General features: G+C 46.5%; 1 protein-coding gene across 1 annotated transcript in view; it reads right to left on the bottom strand.

Moving 5' to 3' along the window:
- Window positions 1–21,272, bottom strand: part of LOC140192259 (tubulin polyglutamylase ttll6-like) — a 55,338-nt gene that overhangs the window by 22,281 nt on the left and 11,785 nt on the right. The window contains exons 3-5 of the mRNA XM_072249934.1: window positions 19,623–19,779; window positions 12,636–12,779; window positions 2,629–2,714 (exon numbers count right to left, since the gene is read on the bottom strand). Coding sequence (XP_072106035.1) covers window positions 2,629–2,714; window positions 12,636–12,779; window positions 19,623–19,779 — 387 coding nt within the window. The remainder of the gene's footprint in view (window positions 1–2,628; window positions 2,715–12,635; window positions 12,780–19,622; window positions 19,780–21,272) is intronic.

Genomic DNA, 21,272 nt, shown 5'->3' with positions numbered 1-21,272 from the left:
GTCCTTCCACTCACTTTTATCTGTTATTTCAGTCACGGTCCAGTCAGTTGATTCCTCATTTCTGTTCATTTCCTTTTCCCCGTGTTTTACCTGGCTCCTTGACTAAGGCACCTGATTCTCATCCAAACTGGAAACATAATAACTCCAGCTTACATCTACTTGGGACTGGACCGCCACCTCAGCCAGTGCGGCAAAGCACGTTCCGGGCCGCTAAGAATAGTGGACTCTAAGTTGCTTCGGTGCCTGGGGTTGCTTTGGGAATTCTGTCGTCTCGTGTCCAGCTGAGTATTGCCGGCCGTTTACCGCTATTTCGAGTCAAGATACGAACAGACTGTCGTTGTTTGGTTTTGTAGTTTCGTGTCCTGCTGAGTATTGCTGGCCGTTTGCTGCTACTCCGAATCAAGATACAAATTGTCTGTTGTTGTTTGGTTATGTTGTTCTGTGTCCAAGTCCGGGCTCCGTATCCGTGTCGCAGTCCGAGTCCGGGTCCGGGCTCCGTGTCCGAGTCCGAGTCCCGGCTCTGTGTCCGAGTCCAAGTCCAAGTCTGGGCTCCGTGTCCGAGTCCAGGCTCTATGTCGGAGTCCAAGTCCAGGCTCCGTGTCCAAGCTCCATAACTAAGCTCTGGGTACGGGCTACTCCGGTTTGTTGGCTATGTAAGCATCTAATCCTCACTCTCCGGCCTTCCTCACAACTATTAATAAACACACTTCTGTTAATGCTACCTCCATGTCGGTGTTCTGCACTCGGGTCCGCTTCCAGTCGTCCATTGCAACAATTTCAGCTTCACTCCGTTCCTTAAGGTTGTTATAGCCATGGGGTGGTAATGGGGACGAGCTCCCGCTGCCTATTAAATGCTCCCAATGGCGTGTGCCTCAATATTGCCTCTGACAACCAAGTCACAGCTCCTGGCCTTCATGGTGGCTTAGCTACTACGCCCGGATATGGAGAGCAAGCTGTTGCCCATGTAGCAAGCTCCCCATTTCCACGCAGTTGATGAACCCAAAGGAACGGCAGAGAGCAACACAGCCTGGCACCAGCTGCATCGCAGGAGTTGCCAGTCAGTGTTGAACTCAACGTGGGACTGCCGCAGATGTTTTCCCTCAGGGTTTACTCCTGAAGCCTTCCCTATGAGTGGGTGTAGTCGCAGGGCAATGGGAGGTTTGAGATCAGAGTTTTCCTTCTCCTAGATGAGGGGCCAGCCATGGTTGATGAGTCCCATCTGCCTGAAGCGACTGGATTTAAGATGCCATTAACCCACCTTTGCCCCTTCTGCTGTCAGTAGAAATGATTCCGCCCAGCTTAGTGGCTAAGCCACATGTGAAGGCCAGGAGCTAGACTTGGTTGTCAGAAGTTATTGGAGGGCATGGTACAGGATTCTAGGACAAGAGGGCATGACTTCAGGATTGAAGGACGTCCATTTAGAACTGAGATGCAGAGAAATTACTTTAGTCAGAGGGTGGTAAATCTGTGGAATTTGTTGCCATGAGCAGCTGTGGGGGCCAAGTCATTGAGTTCATTTAAGGCAGAGATAGATAGGTTCTTGATTAGCCAGAGTATGGGGTGAAAGCAGGGGAGTTGGATCAGCCCATGATTAAATGGCAGAGCAGACTCAATGGGCCAAATGGCCCACTTCTGCTCCTATATCTGATGGTCTTATAGCATGCCATTGGGAGCATTCTGCCAGTTATGACAACCTGAAGTAGTGGCAACAGAGTTAATGGCTTCACTAAGCTGCTGCTGTGTGCTCCCCTTCCTTCTACAATGTGCCTGCTCACTAAGGTGGTTGTGTGAATGAAGCCAGCGGAGAAAATTACTGGTAGATACAAAGCAGCTTCTTTATTCGACAAAGCGAGGTAGAGAAGGCATTTTATGGAGACACTTCTGGTCGAAAGGTCTGGCCGGCCTGACGTGGGGCTCGATATTTTATGTGCCAAATGGCAAAGGGCAACTCCATACTTACAATGCATGGACAATGCTTTCTTTGAAACTACATTCGACCTTCACGCCTCCTGATTCACAGCCACACCACACACATCCAAATGAATTTTAAACACCATTGTCAGCTGGGATTCATGGCTTTTAGGAACCCATTGTTCAGAGCTGGCCACATGTTCAGACTTGGTCACATGTTGGCATGTGGCTAAGTGGTTAAAGCGTCCCTCTAGTGATCTGAAGGTCGCTAGCTCGAGCCTTGGCCGAGGCAGCGCGTTGTGTCCTTGAGCAAGGTACTTAACCACACATTGCTGTGCGTTAACACCAGTGCCAAGCTGTATGGGTCCTAATGCCCTTCCCTCGGACAACATCGGTGGCGTGGAGAGGGGAGACATGCAGCATGGGCAACTGCTGGTCTTCCATACAACCTTGCCCAGGCCTGCACCCTGGAAACCTTCCAAGGTGTAAACTTCCAAGGGAAACCTTCCATGGTCTCACAAGACTAACGGATGCCTACATATAAAGTTCAGATCTGCACTCCAAATAAAATCCACAACACATATTCAGATATGAAGACTGGTAGCCAAATTCAATTGCTAAATGTCTATGTCCTAACCCCAAAAATCACTCCAACACTGACCTTCTATAATGTGTCTGCTCGTGGTGAAGGGTGCACCCTGCTGCATATGGTCTCACCTTTTACTGCCTTTCTTTTCATCCGGGACGAAGTTCTTCATACGCTTGTTGATGGCGTAATTGGTGAGGTGCATGCAGACGTCATCCTGTGAGAGGCAGAAGATAAAGATGTTGGTTTCTCAGTCAGGGACATTGCCCTCAGTTATCGCGTCACACTAATGCCATCCCAGCCAGAAGCTGCTCAAATGCTATTTTCCTCATTCCTCTCGGCTTCACTTTTCCTGCGGTGATAAAGAGCAGTCGGCAGGTGGCAAGAAGGTGAAACTGAAGGAAGCCTTGCATCTTAAAGCAGTTTTTGCAGCCCCAAAACATCGCCAAGTCAAAGGATCGCTCATCTGAAGCGCAGTGCATAAGGATGGGTGCTGTCAGTCAGAGCAAGGATGCGAGGCTGAGGCTTTATAACTCAGACCGAACTTTGGAGTATTGTGAGCAGTTCTGAGCCCCTTGTCTAAGAATTGGTGAGCTGGCATTGGAGAGGGTCTGGGGGAGGTTCACGAGAATGAAAGGGTTGTCATTTGAGGAGCACTGCTCCCTCTGGGCTTATACTCGCTGAAGTTTAAAAGGATGATGGGGGATCTCAACGAAAACCATCAAATATTGAAAATCAACGTGGAGAGGATGTTTCCTGTAGTGGGAGGGGGGACGGCTGTCTCTAAGAGCAGAGGGCAAAGCCTCAGAATAGAAGAACTTCCCTTTAGGGCAGAGGTGAGGAATTTCTTTAGCCAGAGGGTGGTGAATCTGTGGAATTTGTTGCCACGGACCGCTGTGGAGGACAAGTCATTGAGTGTATTTAAAGCAGAGGTTAATAGGTTCTTGTTTAGTCAGGGCATCAAAGGTTAACAGGAGAAGGCAGGAGAAAACAGTCGAGAGGGATAATAAATCAGCCATCCTGAGCACAATCCTCCCCACTTTCGAGGACATCTTCAAAAGGCAACATCCATCTTGAGGGAGCTTCGCCACCCAGGTAAAGCCTCTTTTCATTTCTACCGTCAGGGAGGAGGTACAGGAGCCTGAGACACACATTCAACAATTCCCTCCGCCATTAGATTTCAGAATGAACAACGAACCCATGTACAGTACCTCAATAACATTTGTCTCTTGGTCTTGTTTAGCACAACTTATTTAATTTTTTAAATATATTCCTTTTTATAATTTATAACTTTCATTACTACGTACTGCAATGTACTGCTGCCGCATAACCTCAAATTTCATGGCAAATGACAATGACAGTAAACTTGATTCTGATTCCAATTCTGGTTATGAAATATGGGCTGAGTTTCTCTTTTCGGAGCAGTCCACGCCATAAGATTGTAAGTTGTAGGAGCAGGATTGGGCCATTTGACCCATCGAGTCTTGTCTGACATTTCATCATGGCTGATCTATTTTCCTCTCAGCCCCAATCTCCATATCCATTTATGCCCTGACTAATCAAGAACCTAACAAGCTCTGCCTTAAGTATACCCGACGACTTGGCCTTCACAGCATGTAGTAACGAATTCTACAAATTAAAGAAATTCCTCCTCATCTCTGTTCTAAATCGACGTCCCTCTACTCTGAGGCTGTGTCCTCTGGTCTTGGCCTCCCCCACTACAGGAAACATCCTCTCCACATCCACTCTGTCAATGCTTTTCAACATTCGATAGGTTTTGATGAGAGTTCACCTCATTCTTTTAAATTCCAGTCAGTTAAGGCCCAGAGCCATCAATTGCTCCTCATATAATAAGCCTTTCAATCCCAGAATCATTTTTGTCAACCTCCTTTCAACCCTCTCCAGTGTCACCATATCCTTTCTGGGGCCTGGAACAGCTCACAATACCCCAAGCGAGGGAGGCCTCGCCAGTGCCTTCTAAAGCCTCAAGGAGGAGAAACCCTGCAGATGCTGGAAATCTGAGCAACACACACAAAATACTGGAGGAACTCAGCAGGCCAGGCAGCATCTATGGGAAAGAGCAAAAGGTTGACGTTTCAGACCAAGACCCTTCATCAAGACAGATGAGAAGTTAGAGCAAGAAGGTGGGGGGGGGGGGGGGGGGGGAGGGGAGGAAGGAGTACAAGGTGGTAGGTGATGGGTGAAACTGGGAGGGGGGAGGGGGGTGAAGTAAAGAACTGGGAAGTCAATTGGTGAAAGAGATAAAGGGCTGGAGAAGGGGGAATCTGATAGGAGAGGACAGAAGACTTTGGAAGAAAGGGAAGGGGAGGGAACACCAGTAGGAGGTGATTGGCAGGTAAGGAGATGAGGTGACAGAGGGAAATGGGAATGGGAATGGTAAAGTTGGGGGCAATTACCAGAGGTTAGAGAAATTGACATTCATGCCATCAGGTTGGAGGCTACTCAGACGGAATACAAGGTGCTGCTCCTCCAACCTGAGTGTGGCCTCATCGTGGCAGTCGAGGACTAACGTGTCAGAATAGGAATGGGAAGTAGACTTGAAATGGGTTTTTCTGGCAGACGGAGTGTAGGTGCTCTGCAAGGCGGACTCCCAATCTGCGTCGGGTCTCACTGACATACAGGAGGTCACACCAAGAGCATCAGATACAGTAGATGAACCCCAACAGACTCACAGGTGAAGTGTTGCCTCCTGAATAGCAGTGAGGGACGAGGTGTAGTGTCAGGTGCAATGCTTGTTCCACCCGCTTGCCCTACACCTCCTCTCTTACTTCCATTCAGGGCCCCAAATACTCCATAGATGCTCCTGGGCCTGCTGAGTTCTTCCAGCATTCTGTGAGTGTTCCATATAAAACATTATATCCTTGTTTTCATGTTCTATTCCTCTCAAAATGAATGCTAACACCTTCCTTATCACTGACTTAACCAACAAATTAACCTTTATGGAATCCTGCTTGAAGACTCCCAAGTCCCTTTGCACCTCCGATTTTTGAGTTTTCTCTCCAGTCATACAATTGCCTATGCTTTTAAGTTTTCTACCGAAGTGCATGACCATACACTTCCCAACACTGTTTTCCATCTGCCACCTCTTTGCATATTCTCCTACACTGTCTAAATCCTTCTGCTCCTCTCTGCTTCCTCGATACTACCTGCCCTCCCACCCCCACCGATCTTCGGATCGTTCTCTAACTTAGCCTCAAAGCCATCAATTCCATCATCGAAATCCTTGATATATAATGTAAAAAGAAGTGGTTCCAACATAACATCCCAACTTCTGTACTTAATACCTTGACTTATGAAAGCCAGTGTGCCAAAAGTTCTCTTTCCAACCCTACCTACCTGTGATTTCTTTTTCAAGAAGTTACGGATCCCTCTGTTTGAACGCATTTCTCAGTCCTAACGTTCGCGGCGTTAAATTCTCTGTACTACCATAAAACCATAAGTCACAGGAGCAGAATTAGGCCATTTGGCTCAGCGTCAGCTCCGCCATTCAATCATGGCTGATCCTTTTCCTCCCCTCCTCAACCCCACCGCCCAGCCTTCTCCCCGTAACCTTTGGTGCCACGGCCATTGAAGAACTAATCAATTCCTGCATTAAATACACCCAACGACCTGTCCTCTACAGCTGCCTGTGGTAACAAATTCCACAAATTCACCACCCTTTGACTGAAGAACTTTCTCCGCATCTCTGTTTGAAGTGGATGGCCCTCTACCTTGAGGTTCTGCCCTCTTGTCCTAGACTCCCCCACCATGGGAAACATTCTTTCCACGTCTACTCTGCCTAGGACTTTCAATATTCGAAAGGTTTCAATCAGATCCCCTCTCATCCTTCTAAATTCCAGCGAGTACAGACCCAGATACATCAGATGTTCCTCATATGATAACCCTTTCATTCCCAGACTCATCCTTGTGTACCTCCTCTCAACCCTCTCCAATGCCAGCACATTTTTTCTTAGATAAGGAGCCCAAAACAGTTCACAGTGCTTAAGGTGAGGCCTCAGCAGTGCCTTATAAAGCCTCAGCATCATGTCCCTGCTCTTGTATTCTAGACCTCTTGAAATGAATGCTAACATTGCATTTGCCTTCCTCACCACTGACTCAACCTGCAAGTTACCCTTTAGGGTGTTCTGTACAAGGACTCCCAAGTCCCTTTGCATCACAAATTTTTGAATTTTTCTTCCCATTTAGAAAATAATCTGAACATTTATCTCTACTACCAAAATGCATAACTATGCATTTTCCAACATTGTATTTCATTTGCCACTTTCTTGCCCATTCTCCTAATCTATCTGTCCTTCTGCATCCTACCTGCTTCTTCCACACTACCTGCCCCTCCACCAATCTCCTTATCATCTGCAAACTTGCCACCTATTTCACCATCTAAGTCATTTATATACAGCATAAAAAGAAGTGGTCCAACACTGACCCCTGTGGAACACCACTACTCACTGGCAGCCATACAGAAAGGGATCCTTTTATTCCTACTCGCTGCCTCCAACTAATTAGCCAATGTTCTAACCATGTTAATAACTTCCCAGTAATACCATGGGCTCTTAACTTGGTAAGCAGCCTCATGTGTGGCACCTTCTGAAAGCCCAAATATACAACGTCCACTGTGTCCCCTTTATCTATCCTACTTGTAATCTCCTCAAAGAATTCCAACAGGTTCGTCAGACAGTATTTTCCCTTAAGAAAACCGTGTTGACTTTGTCCTATCTTGTCCTGTGTCACCAAGTACTCTATAGCCTCATCCTTAACAATCAACTCCCACATCTTCCCAACCACTGAGGTCAGGCTGACCGGTCTATAATTTCCTTTCTGCTGCCTCCCTCCTTTCTTAAAGAGTGAAGTGACATTTGGAATTTTTATGCCAGAGTCCAATGATTTTTGAAAGATCATTACAAATGCCTCAACACTCTCTACCACTACCTCTTTCAAAACCCCAGTTTGCAGTTCATCTGGTCCAGGTGAAAAAAGTACCTTTCGGTCTTTCAGCTTTTTGAGCACCTTCAACCTTGTAATAGAAACTGCACTCACTTCTCTTCCCTCACACTCTTCAAATCTGGCACACTGCTAGTGTCTTCCACAGTGAGGACTGGTGCAAAATACTCATTTAGTTCATTTGCCACCTCTTGTCTCCCGTTATTATTTCTCTGGCCTCAGTTTCTAGCGGTCCTATATCCACTCTCATTTCTCCTTTATTTTTTATATACTTGAAAATGCTTTTTCTATCAACTTTGATATTATTTGCTAGCTTGCTTTCATATTTCATCTTTTCCCTCCTAATGATTCTTTTAGTTGCTCTCTCTAGGGTTTTAAAAGATTCCCAACCTTCTATCTTCCCACTAATTTTTGCTCTGTTGCATACCCTCTCTTTAGCTTTTACATTAGTTTTGACTTCCCTTGTCAGCTACAGTTGTAGCATTTTGCCGTTCGAGTATTTCTTTGTTTTTGGAATACATTCATCCTGCATCTTCCCCATATTTTCCCAGAAACTTGCGCCATTGCTGCTCTGCTGTCTTCCCTGCCAGCATCTCCTCCCAACTTACTTTGGCCAACTCCTCTCTCATACCTTTACTTTACTTTCCTTTTCTCCACTGAAATATCACTACATCAGACTCTACTTTCTCCCTATCTGAATCATATTGTGTTCACTGACTCCTAAGGGTTCTTTTACCTTAAGCTTCCTAATCGCCTCCAGTTCATGACATAACACCCAATCCAGTGTAGGTGATCCCCTAGCAGGCTCAATGACAAACTGCTCTAAAAAGCCATCTCTTCGGCATTCAACAAACTCACTCTCTTGAAATCCATTACCAACCTAATTTTCCCAATTGAGCTGCATGATAAAATCTCCCATGACTACCATAACGTTACCCTTTTGAAACACCTTTTTCCATTTCCTGTTGTAATCTGTGCTCCATGTCTCAGCTACTGTTATAACTGCCATTACCCTTGCAGTTTCTTATCTGAACTCACAAGGATTCAACATCTTCTGACTCTATGCCACACCCTTCTGCTGATTTGATGCTATTCTTTACCAGCAGAGCTACACTACCCCCTCTGCCTACCTTCCTATCCCTCCGATACAATGCGTAACCTCATGTGAATATGATTTTGATATCAAGATTTAAGAGAAGTTTGGATGGGAGGGCTATGGAGAGCTATGGTCCGGGTGCAGGTTGATGGGATTTGGCAGATTAAATGGTTTGGCACCAACTAGACGGGCCAAAAAGCCTGTTTCTGTGTTGTACTTTTCTATGATTCTATTGCTTTTTCTTGAAATCAAGGCAGATTAACTCCGGGCAAGATGCAGGGCCAATAACCCTGGCTAGATATATCCTTGAGTGTTATATCACACAACTTCCCATTTTCAATCTGTCTTACGATAGAATCATCAATTTTCCTCAATATTTAGGAGGATTATCAGGATGCTGCCTGGCTTGGATTATGAGGATAGAAACACAGAAAACCTACAGCACAACACAGGCCTTCGGCCCACAAAGCTGTGCCAAACATGTCCTTACCTTAGAATTACCTAGGCTTATCCATAGCCCTCTATTTTTCCAAGCTCCATGTATCCATCCAGGAGTCTCTTAAAAGAGTGGTCCCCAACCACCGGGCCGCGGAAAAGTACCAGGCCGCAAAGCATGTGCTACTGGGCCGTGAGGAAACAATATGATTTGGTGTTATGAAACGATATGAGTCAGCTGCACCTTTCCTCATCCCTGTCACACCCTGTCGAACTTGAACCCCCCCCCCCGCCCCCCACTGTTGGCCGGTCTGCAAGAATATTGTCAATCTTAAACCGGTCCGAGGTGCAAAAAAGGTGGGGACCCCTGTCATTTCCGCCTCCACCACTACCGTTGACAGCCCAGTCCACTCACTCACCACTCTGAGTAAATAAATTACCCCTGACATCTCCTCTGTACCTACTTCCAAGCATATTAAAGCTATGCCCTCTCGTGCTAGCCATTTCAGCCCTGGGAAAAAGCCTCTGACTGTCCACACAATCAATGCCACTCATCATCTTAAACACCTCTATAAGGTCACCTCTCATCCTCCGTCACTCCAAGAAGAAAAGGCCGAGTTCACCTATTCTCATAAGGCATGCTCCCCAACATCCTTGTAGATCTCCTCTGCACCCTTTCCATGGTTTCGACGTCCTTCCTGTAGTGAGGCGACCAGAATTGAGCACAGTACTCCAAGTGGGGTCTGACCAGGGTCCAATATAGCTGTAACATTACCTCTCGGCTCTTAAACACAATCCCACGATTGGTGAAGGCCAATGCACCGTATGCCTTCTTAAACACAGAGTTGAGATAGGTTGAGAAAGCTATGGCTTTTCTCCCTGGAGTGAAGGAGGATGAGAGATGAGTTGATAGAGGTGTAGAAACTGATCAGAGGCATAGACGGAGTGGATAGCCAGGGAAATGCTAAAGCAAGAAGGGATCGGAGGAAAGTATGGGGGAGGGGGAGGTCAGAGGTAATCTTTTAACACAGAGAGCGATGGGTACGTGGAATGCACTGCCAGTGGCACTGGTAGAGGCAGATACATGAGAGGCATTTAAGAAACTCTTAGATTGCCACATGGATAGAAATATAGGAAACCTACGGCACAACACAGGCTCCTCGGCCCACAAAGTTGTGCTGAACATGTCCCTACCTTAGAAATTACTAGACTTCCCCATAGCCCTCTATTTTTCTATGCTCCACATACCTATCCAAAAGTCTCTTAAAAGACCCTATCCTATCCGCCTCCACCACTGTTACTGGCAGCCCATTCCACGGACTCACCACTTTGAGTAAAAAACTTACCCCTGACATCTCCTCTGTACCTACTCCCCTGCACTTTAAACCTGTGTCCTCTTGTGGCAACCATTTCAGCACTGGGAAAAAGCCTCTGACTATCCACACGATCATCATCTTGTACACCTCTATCAGGTCACCTCTCATCTTCCGTTGCTCCAAGGAGAAAAGGACGAGTTCACTCAACCTGTTTTCATCAGGCATGCTCCTCAATCCAGGCAACATCCTTATAAATCTCCTCTGCACCCTTTCTATGGCTTCCACATCTTTCCTGTAGTGAGGCGATCAGAACTGAGCACAGTACTCCAAGTGGGGTCTGACCAGGGTCTTATATAGCTGCAACATTACCTCTCGGCTCCTAAGTTCAATTCCACGATTGATGAAGGCCAATACACCGTATGCCTTCTTAACCACAGAGTCAACCTGCGCAGCTGCTTTGAGCGTCCTATGGCTTTGGACCCCAAGATCCCTCTGATCCTCCACACTGCCAAGAGTCTTACCATTAGCTATATTCTGCCATCATATTTGACCTACCAAAATGAACCACTTCACACTTATCTGGGTTGAACTCCATCTGCCACTTCTCAGCCCAGTTTTGATGTTTCAACGTACATGTGACAAACTTATCTTATAAAATTTTCCAAGTTCAAACTTCAAAGTAAATTGATTATCGAGGTATGACTATATCACCATATACTAGCCTGCGATTCATTTTCGTGCAGGCGTTCACAGCACCCACTGGCGTCCCACAGGAATCAGTGCTGGGGGCGGGGAGTAACTGCTTCTTTCTGTATTGTCTATGAAGACAGAATTGTTGGTTTTGTGGCCGACTGGCGGATGATTTGAAGCTAGGTGGAGGGGCAGGTAGTGTTGAAGAAGCAGGGAGCCTGCAGGAGGACTTGGACAGATAAGGAGAATACGGGAAGTTTATGGTCATACACTTTGGCAGAAGGAACAAAAGGGTAGACTATTTTCTAAGCAGGCAGAAAATCCAAAAATCTGAGGTGCAAGGGATGAGAGAGCCTTCATGCAGGATTCCCTAAAGGTTAATTTGCAGATTGAGTCTGTAGTGATGATGGCAAATGCAATGTTAGCATTCATCTCGAGAGGACTAGAATACCAAAACAAAGAGTTAATGTTGAGTGGTGAGGCCTCACTTGGAGTATCGTCAGCCCTTATCTAAGAAAGGACGAGCGGACATTGGAAAGGGTTCAGAGGCGGTTCACCAGAATGACTACAGGAGGAGCGCTTGATGGTTCTGGGCCTGTACGCATGAGAATTTAGAAGACTGAGAGGCGATCTCATTGAAACCTATTGAATGTTGAAAGGCGTAGGCAGATTGGATGTGAAGAGGATGTTTCCTATGGTGGGGGACTCCAGCACCAGAGGGCACAGCCTTAGAATAAAAGGACGTTCATTTAGAATGGAGATGAAGAGAATTTCTTTATCTAGAGGGTTGTGAATCTGTGGAATTAATTGTGCAGATGGAGGGCTGTGGAGGCCAGGTCATTGGGTATACTGAAGGCAGAGGTGACAGATTGTTCATTACTCAGGGTGTGAAAGGTTACCGGGAGAAGGCAGGAGATTGGGGTTGAGAGGGAAGGTGGATCAGCCATGATGAAATGGTGACAGACTTGATGAGCTGAATGGCCCATTCTGCTCCTATCTCATATAGTCTTATACAATAGAACTGATGAAAAACAACACACAGACACGGCCAAATAACCGACGTACAAAAGAAAAACTGCACAAATACATAAAGACAGACAGAAGCATTGAGGACATGAGTTGTAGAGCCCTTGAAAGTTAGTCCATAGGTTGTGGAACCAGTTCAGTGTTGAACTGAGTGAAGTTATCCACACTGGTTCAGGAGCCTGATGGTTGTAGGGTGATAACTGTTCCTGAAACTTACGGTGACAGATCTACGGCTCTTGTGCCTTCTTCCTGATGAGAAGAGAGCATGGTCTGGATGGTGGGTATCCCTGATGATAGTTGCTGCTTTCTTATGGCAGCGCTCATTGTAGATGTGCTCAATGGTGGGGAGGGCTTTTCCTGACCTTGTCTTGTAAACTTTGCGAACTAGACTCGTTAGGAGATGCTTCTGTAACCACACCAACCTCCCACTCCCCGCCCCCCCCAGACAGAGTAGTCAGCTTTTGGCTGGGGTTGGGAACGTAACAGCAAGATCCCACCCGAGTCCATTACTTCCATACAACAGTGAGTTAGGCAAGAATTAACCTCTTATAAAAGTAGGATCGTACTTTCAGAGAATTAACTGTATGTCTTAAAGATAAGTCAATGTGTCACTTACTAAATTCTTTTCGGTCGGTTCGGAATACTTTTTAGTGGCAAAGCAGACCAGGCCCTCATTGTAGAGGTATATCCGCAGAGGGTCACAGGAAGTAACCAAGACGTAGAGCCTGGGGTTAAACTTGACACCATCCAAAGTGAAGGGCTGCACAAGTAGAGGAAGAGTTAACACACTGTGAGGTTCAAAGGTTTCACTTATTATCAAAGTATGCATGCAGTGTACAACTCTGAGATTCATCTTCTCCAGATAGCCACGGAGCAAAGGAAAGAACATGGAGGTCGTTGAAAGAGAAACATCAAACCCATGCACCCACCCCCCCGTAGAAAAAAGAACAGCAACACAATCATCAACCCCCCCAAATCCCCCTTCCCCTGCACAAAACACAGAACATCAACCCCCAAATCCCCCCACCCTCTGCCCACTCAAATAAAAAACAGGAAAGAATGGGGAAAAACCCAGAATATAAAATCCACTGTCAAAAGAGAAAGAGACACTGTAGAGGCCGACCCTCTGGCCACCTGAGCCGCCACACAGCGACAGGCTGCCACAGGCTCCTTCCCTGGAGGCAGAGGGATCCCATCAGTGATCAGAACGCAGGCATCCGGTGCCGAACCCTCGGTCGCCATCCGCATTGAAATGTGTGTCTGCATTCCAGATGAAGGGTCTTGGGCTGAAATGTCGACTCTTTTTTCCTCTGCATAGATGCTGCCTGACCTGCTAACTTCCCCCAGCATTTTGGATATGTTACTCTCGATTTTCAGCACCTGCAGAAACTCTTGTGTTTATCTGCATCTGGTTCTTTCCTTTGGACTTACCCCTACTCCAGCCCTCGACGCAGAAACCCTCAAAATTCTCTCTGAACAATCCCACTCAGACCACCAAATAGTCAACGAGACTTGGAAGAGCAAATCTGCAGAGAGATAGCAGGCAACTGCAGGAAACATAAAGTTGTGGTAGTAGGGGATTTTAATTTTCCATTTATTGATTGGGACTCCCATACTGTTAGGGGTCTAGATGGTTTAGAGTTTGTAAAATGTGTTCAGGAAAGTTTTCTAAATCAATATATAGAGGGACCAACTAGAGGGGATGCAATATTGGATCTCCTGTTAGGAAACAAGTTAGGACAAGTGACAGAAGTCTGTGTAGGGGAGCACTTTGGTTCCAGTGATCATAACACCATTAGTTTAAATCTGATCATGGACAAGGATAGATCTGGTCCTAGGGTTGAGGTTCTGAACTGGAAGAAGGCCAAATTTGAAGAAATGAGAAAGGATCGAGAAAGCATGGATTGGGACAGGTTGTTCTCTGGTAAAGATGTGATCGGTAGGTGGGAAGCCTTCAAAGGAGAAATTTTGAGAGTGCAGAGTTTGTATGTTCCTGTCAGGATTGAAGGCAAAGTGAATAGGACTAAGGAACCTTGGTTCTCAAGGGATATTGCAACTCTGATAAAGAAGAGGGAGTTGTATGAAATGTATAGGAAACAGGGAGTAAATCAGGTGCTTGAGGAGTATAAGAAGTGCAAGAAAATACTTAAGAAAGTAATCAGGAGGACTAAAAGAAGACATGAGGTTGCCTTGGCAGTCAAAGTGAAGGATAATCCAAAGAGCTTTTACAGGTATATTAAGAGCAAAAGGACTGTAAGGGATAAAATTGGTCCTCTTGAAGATCAGAGTGGTCAGCTACGTGCGGAACCAAAGGAAATGGGGGAGATCTTAAATAGGTTTTCTGCGTCTGTATTTACTAAGGAAACTGGCATGAAGTCTAAAGAATTAAGGGAAACAAGTAGTGAGATCATGGAAACTGTACAGATTGAAAGGGAGGAGGTGCTTGCTGTCTTGAGGAAAATTAAAGTGGATAAATCCCCAGGACCTGACAGGGTGTTCCCTCGGATCTTGAAGGAGACGAGTGTTGAAACTGCGGGGACCCTGGCAGAAATATTTAAAATGTCGCTGTCCACGGGTGAGGTGCCAGAGGATTGGAGAGTGGCTCATGTTGTTCCGTTGTTTAAAAAAGGATCGAAAAGTAAATCCAGGAAATTATAGGCCGTTAAATTTAATGTCTGTAGTAGGTAAGTTATTGGAGGGAGTACTAAGAGACAGAATCTACAAGCATTTGGATAGACAGGGACTTATTAGGGAGAGTCAACATGGCTTTGTGCGTGGTAGGTCATGTTTGACCAATCTACTGGAATTTTTTGAGGAGGTTACCAGGAGAGTGGATGAAGGGAAGGCAGTGGATATTGTCTACATGGACTTCAGTAAGGCCTTTGACAAGGTCCCGCATGGGAGGTTAGTTAGGAAAATTCAGTTGCTAGGTATACATGGAGAGGTGGTAAATTGGTTTAGACATTGGCTCAGTGGAAGAAGCCAAAGAGTGGTAGTAGAGAATTGCTTCTCTGAGTGGAGGCCTGTGACTAGTGGTGTGCCACAGGGATCAGTGCTGGGTCCATTGTTATTTGTCATCTATATCAATGATCTGGATAATAATGTGGTAAATTGGATCAGCAAATTTGCTGATGATACAAAGATTGGAGGTGTAGTAAACAGTGAGGAAGGTTTTCAGAGCCTGCAGAGGGACTTGAACCAGCTGGAAAAATGGGCTGAAAAATGGCAGATGGAGTTTAATACTGACAAGTGTGAGGTATTGCACGTTGGAAGGACAAACCAAAGTAGAACATACAGGGTTAATGGTAAAGCACTGAGGAGTGCAGTAGAACAGATGGATCTGGGAATACAGATACAAAATTCCCTAAAAGTGTCATCACAGGTAGATAGGGTCGTAAAGAAAGCTTTTGGTACATTGGCCTTTATTAATCAAAGTATTGAGTATAAGAGCTGGAATGTTATGATGAGGTTGTATAAGGCATTGGTGAGGCCGAATCTGGAGTATTGTGTTCAGTTTTGGTCACCAAATTACAGGAAGGATATAAATAAGGTTGAAAGAGTGCAGAGAAGGTTTACAAGGATGTTGCCAGGACTTGAGAAACTCAGTTACAGAGAAATGTTGAATAGGTTAGGACTTTATTCCCTGGAGCGTAGAAGAATGAGGGGAGATTTGATAGAGGTATATAAAATTATGATGGGTATAGATAGAGTGAATGCAAGCGAGCTTTTTCCACTGAGGCAAGGGGAGAAAGAAACCAGACGACATGGGTTAAGGGTGAGGGGGGAAAAGTTTAAAGGGAACATTAGGGGGGCCTTCTTCACACAGAGAGTGGTGGGAGTATGGAATGAGCTGCCAGATGAGGTGGTAAATGCGGGTTCTTTTTTAACATTTAAGAATAAACTGGACAGATACATGGATGGGAAGTGTAAGGAGGGATATGGTCCATGTGCAGGTCAGTGGGACTAGGCAGAAAATGGTTCGGCACAGCCAAGAAGGGCCAAAAGGCCTGTTTCTGTGCTGTAGTTTTCTATGGTTTTCCAATGCATAGTCAGTTTAGCTTGTGAAGTTGGCTCGACAATCACAATAGGGATTTGCTAATGGAAATTCCTGCCCAGCCTATCCCTCAAGTCCTTATTCCACTCGTGAATTATGCCCCCCACTATCCCACTCAACCCACGCATCTTCAAATCCCCCGATTTTCTTCTTACCCAAATTTCCACCATTCCCACCAGCCTATCATTCACAGTGACCGAATGCTGTGGATATCCAGTCCAAACACAAAATTACCACCAGAGCAGTAATAAAATTTCCATTATCTTGGTTGAGTAATGGGGTGGGATAGGTCTCCACCAAAGGAGATGTAAGGTCTGCAGCTCACCCTTGGGCAAGGTGTATCACCTGCTTAGCTCCTGGATCAGGGTCACGTGAAGCCGTGGAAGCAGGGGGTGAATGGTCGTATGAGCAGCCGGTGCAGTTCAGAAGTCCTGGTTATGCGATCACTGGTGCCAGGCAGACAATCTCTGAAGGGCATTGATAATGGCTGGGGGTCACCCACCCCTACCCAGAACCACTTCTGTGGAAAAATTGGCCAAGAACAATCATGGTCATGGAAGGACTGCAATGTTCCGACAAGAACTGTCCTTTGTTATTCAAATAACAAGCCATGGGTAACAAAGGGCATTAAGGACATCCTGAACGCTAAAAAGAGGGTGTTTAGAGATGGATATAGGGAGGAGCTGAGGGCAATACAGAGGGACCTGAAAGCCAGGATCAGGGAGGCTACAGGTGTAGCAGGAAGCTTGAGTGGAAGCTCCAGCAGAACAACATGAGAGAGGTCTGGAGTGGGATGAGGACCATCACTGGGTTCCGGCAAACTAGCAACAGAGGAGCTGAAGGCAGTGTAGACAGTGCCAACGAACTTAACCTGTTCTTTAACAGATTGCATATTGCGGTCCCTGTCCATCCCCCACATGAGTCATCTGTTGTCGGCCCCCAACCAACACATATTCCACTATCCCCTCCTACCCCTCCTCACAGGCCCCCACCCTGCTCTCATGACGATACCCCTTCCCCACATGAAACCACCACGGTGGGCTTCACAGCTGAACAGGTGAGAAGACAGCTGAAACATCTCAACCCAAGCAAGGCTGCAGGACCAGATGGTGTCAGTACCAGGGTGCTCAAAGCCTGTGCCCCTCAGCTATGTGGAGTACTTCGCCACGTCTTCAACCTGAGCCTGAGGCTCCAGAGGGTTCCTGTGCTGTGGAAGACATCCTGCCTCGTCCCTGTGCCGAAGACGCCGCGCCCCAGTGGCCTCAATGACTACAGACTGGTGGCATTGACCTCCCACATCATGAAGACCATGGAGAGACTTGTTCTGGAGCTGCTCCGGCCTATGGTCAGGCCACACTTAGATCCCCTCCAGTTCGCCTACCAGCCCCGACTAGGAGTTGAGGATGCCATCGTCTACCTGTTCAACCGTGTCTACGCCCACCTGGACAAGCCAGCGAGCACTGTGAGGGTCATGTTTTTTGACTTCTCCAGTGCGTTCAACACCACCCACCCTGCTCTGCTGGGGAAGAAGCTGACAGCAATGCAGATGGATGCTTTCCTGGTGTCATGGATTCTTGACTACCTGACTGGCAGACCACAGTACGTGTGCTTGCAACACTGTGTGTCCGACAGAGTGACCAGCAGCACTGGGGCTCCACAGGGGACTGTCTTGTCTCCCTTTCTCTTCACCATTTACACCTCGGACTTCAACTACTGCACAGAGTCTTGTCATCTTCAGAAGTTTTCTGATGACTCTGCCATCGTTGGATGCATCAGCAAGGGAGATGAGGCTGAGTACACGGCTACGGTAGGAAACTGTGTCACATGGTATGACCAGAATTATCTGCAGCTTAATGTGAAAAACACTAAGGAGCTGGTGGTAGATCTGACGAGAGCTAAGGTATCGGTGACCCCTGTTTCCATCCAGGGGGTCAGTGTGGACATGGTGGAGGATTACAAATACCTGGGGATACGAATTGACAATAAACTGGACTGGTCAAAGAACACTGAGGCTGTCTACAAGAAGGGTCAGAGTCGTCTCTATTTCCTGAGGAGACTGAGGTCCTTTAACATCTGTCGGACAATGCTGAGGATGTTCTATGAGTCTGTGGTGGTCAGTGCGATCATGTTTGCTGTTGTGTGCTGGGGCAGCAGGCTGAGGGTAGCAGACACCAACAGAATCAACAAACTCATTCATAATGCCAGTGATGTTGTGGGGATGGAACTGGACTCTCTGACGGTGGTGTCTGAAAAGAGGATGCTGTCCAAGTTGCATGCCATCTTGGACAATGTCTCCCATCCACTACATACTGTACTGGTTGGGCACAGGAGTACATTCAGCCAGAGACTCATTCCACCGAGATGCAACACAGAGCGTCATAAGAAGTCATTCCTGCCTGTGGCCATCAAACTTTACAACTCCTCCCTTGGAGTGTCAGACACCCTGAGCCAATAGGCTGGTCCTGGACTTATTTACTGGCATAATTTAGATATTACTATTTAATTATTTATGGTGCAACTGTAACGAAAACCAATTTCCCCCGGGATCAATAAAGTATGACTATGACTATCGTCCACGTCATATGACACAGAACATAACGAATAAAGCAAAGTCTATTTTAGGATCAACCTCTATGACAGCCTATACTCAGCAGGAAAGAGTGCAGTAAATCATAAACACAAGAGGTTCAGCAGATGCTGGAAATTCAGACACACACACAGACACACAATGCTGGATCAACTCAGCAGGTCGGGCAGCATCGAAGGAAAGGAATAAATAGGTGATGTTTTGAGCTGAGGCCCTTCACCAGGACAGGAAAGGAAGGGGGCAAGAAGCCAGAATAAGAAGGTGGGATGGGAGGGGGAGGAGAACGTGGCAGGTGCTAGGTGAAGCCTGGTGAGGTGAGGTGGGGGGGAAGGTAGGCAGGTGTGGATGATCAGAGGCCAAAAGGAGTTAGGTGCAAAATGGAAAGGGCTGAAGGAGGAATATAATAAGAGAGGAGAGTGGTCTACGTTCAAAGTTCAAAGTAAATTTTATTATCAAAGTACGTGTACATCACCATGTACAACCCTGAGATTAATTTTCAGCAAATCTATCGAAGAGTAACTATAACAGGATCAGTGAAAGGTCAACTACAGTGCAGAAGACAACAAACTGTGGAAATGCAAATATAAATCAATTGCAATAAATAATGAAAAGATGAAATAACAAGATAACAACTCCCGTTGGTTATGGAAGAAAGGGAAGAAGGGGCTCCAGAGGGAGGGGAGGAGAAGAGAAGGGGTGCAAGGGGAACCTGCCACAAGCTCGATTGGTGAGACCAGGTGAGGAGAAAGGTGAGTGGGGATAGGGGAGCGGGCAGGGGATGAAGAAAGAAGCTGGGAGGTGATAGGTGGAAGAAGCAAGGGGCTGAAGAAGGAGGAATCTGATAGGAGGGGACAGTGGACTGTGGGAGAGAGGGAAGGAGGAGGAGAAGGGGTAAGAGGGAAACCAGAATGCAGATAAAGAGTTAACGTTCTAGGCAGAGAGTCAAGAGTGCAGTAAAGTACCTTCGGAATGTAGACCTGGCAGATCACGTCCTCCCCGCACTGCATATCTCTGATGTCCTGGGTCAAAAAGATGCCGCGCCAGTCATAGTCAGGATTTGGCTTGCAGATGAAGGTCTTGGGTTTCCCGGCTTTATAGTAGGCCGCAAAATCAAAATATCTGCAGCGAGAAGCACTCATTAGTACTGAGAGAAGAAGGTCATAAGGTCTTTAAGTTCAAGGCTGAGCTCAAGGTTAATTCTCATCCGGCCGTACACATCTATGCTGTTAAATGAAACAGCATTTCTCTGGGGCGAAAGTTGCAAAGCACAAGCACACAAAGACACACATAGTACATACAGTTATGATAGGACATACAGTCATCAAAAATTATAGTACAGGCCTGAAGTTTGATGGGGTGCTTGGGATGTTGGCCTGGAGCCAGGAATAAGTACGCAGCAGTTCCTCAACTTGCCCCGGTTCAGCAGGCGAGGGCAAATGAGCTTGTTTCGTGCTAGGTCCGCCGCAAGCAATCAAGCTTGTATTCCAAGGAGTGGACACTAGAGGACAGCACCGACAGGAGCAACCAGCCACCCCAGACCAGCACGGATTCCAGCACGCCCGCTGCACCCCTGTTCTCTTCCACACTACTCAACTCCAGCGATCACTACTGTCCACTGTGGTTTACGTTTCTGTAAACCCTCCATCAACCAGATTTGCTGATTTCACTGTTAAAAGTTCAGATTCATGGATACGTCACAGGTACGTCAAAACATACAGTGAAATGTGTCATTTGCATTGGCAAAACAAAGGATGAGCAGGGACAAATATCGACACACATTCTGGCAAAAATGGGTGAGATTTGACAGGTTAAACTCTCCTTTAAGATCATCTTTAAACAAACCGGCTTTGGGGCATAAGACGATGATAAACATCACGCCAACTCTATGCGTTGAATATACAACCTTATTTTTTTACAGACCACAATTCAGATCAGATCAGGTTCATTTACCAATCGGAGGTGCACTGAAACAGACAGTGAAACATGCCACTTGTGTTAACAGACAAGTGCTGGGGGGCAGCACGTTCCGGTGACAACGTAGCGTGCCCACGATGTTCAGCACAGCAACACAAGCAACAAAACACGGCAAATTTGGAGTATTCTGTGCAGTTTCGGTCGCCTACAAACGTACAAGAAAGTCGTAAGTAAGGGTGAAACAATACAGAGAAAATTTACAAGGATGCTGCTGGGTCTGGGAGATAGATTGGAGGAGTTACAAGGATTGGCTCAATAGGTCAGGAATTTATTCCTTGGAATGCGGAAGAATGAGAGGTACACAAAATTATGAGGGGTAGAGATAGGGTAAAAGCAAGCTGGCTTTTTCTACTGAGGTAAGGAGGGAGTGCAACCAGAGGTCACAGGTTAAAGGTGAAAGCTGAAAAGTTTAACGGGAACCTGAAGGGAAGCCTCTTCACCCAGAGGGTGGTGAGAGTGTGGAAAGAGCTGCCAGCACAAGTGGTGCCTGCAAGCTCGATTTCAATGTTTAAGAGAAGTTTGCATAGGTACATTGATGGTAGGAAGTATGAAGAGCTACTGTCCCGGTGCAGCCAATGGGACTGGACTGTTTAAATGGTTCAGCATGGACTAGATGGGCCAAAGAGCCTGTTTCTGTG

This window comes from Mobula birostris, unplaced genomic scaffold, assembly GCF_030028105.1.
Source record: "Mobula birostris isolate sMobBir1 unplaced genomic scaffold, sMobBir1.hap1 H_1, whole genome shotgun sequence".
NCBI lineage: Eukaryota > Metazoa > Chordata > Chondrichthyes > Myliobatiformes > Myliobatidae > Mobula > Mobula birostris.
Note: the sequence above shows the minus strand (reverse complement) of the source record. Positions and strands in the feature narration are given on the sequence as shown.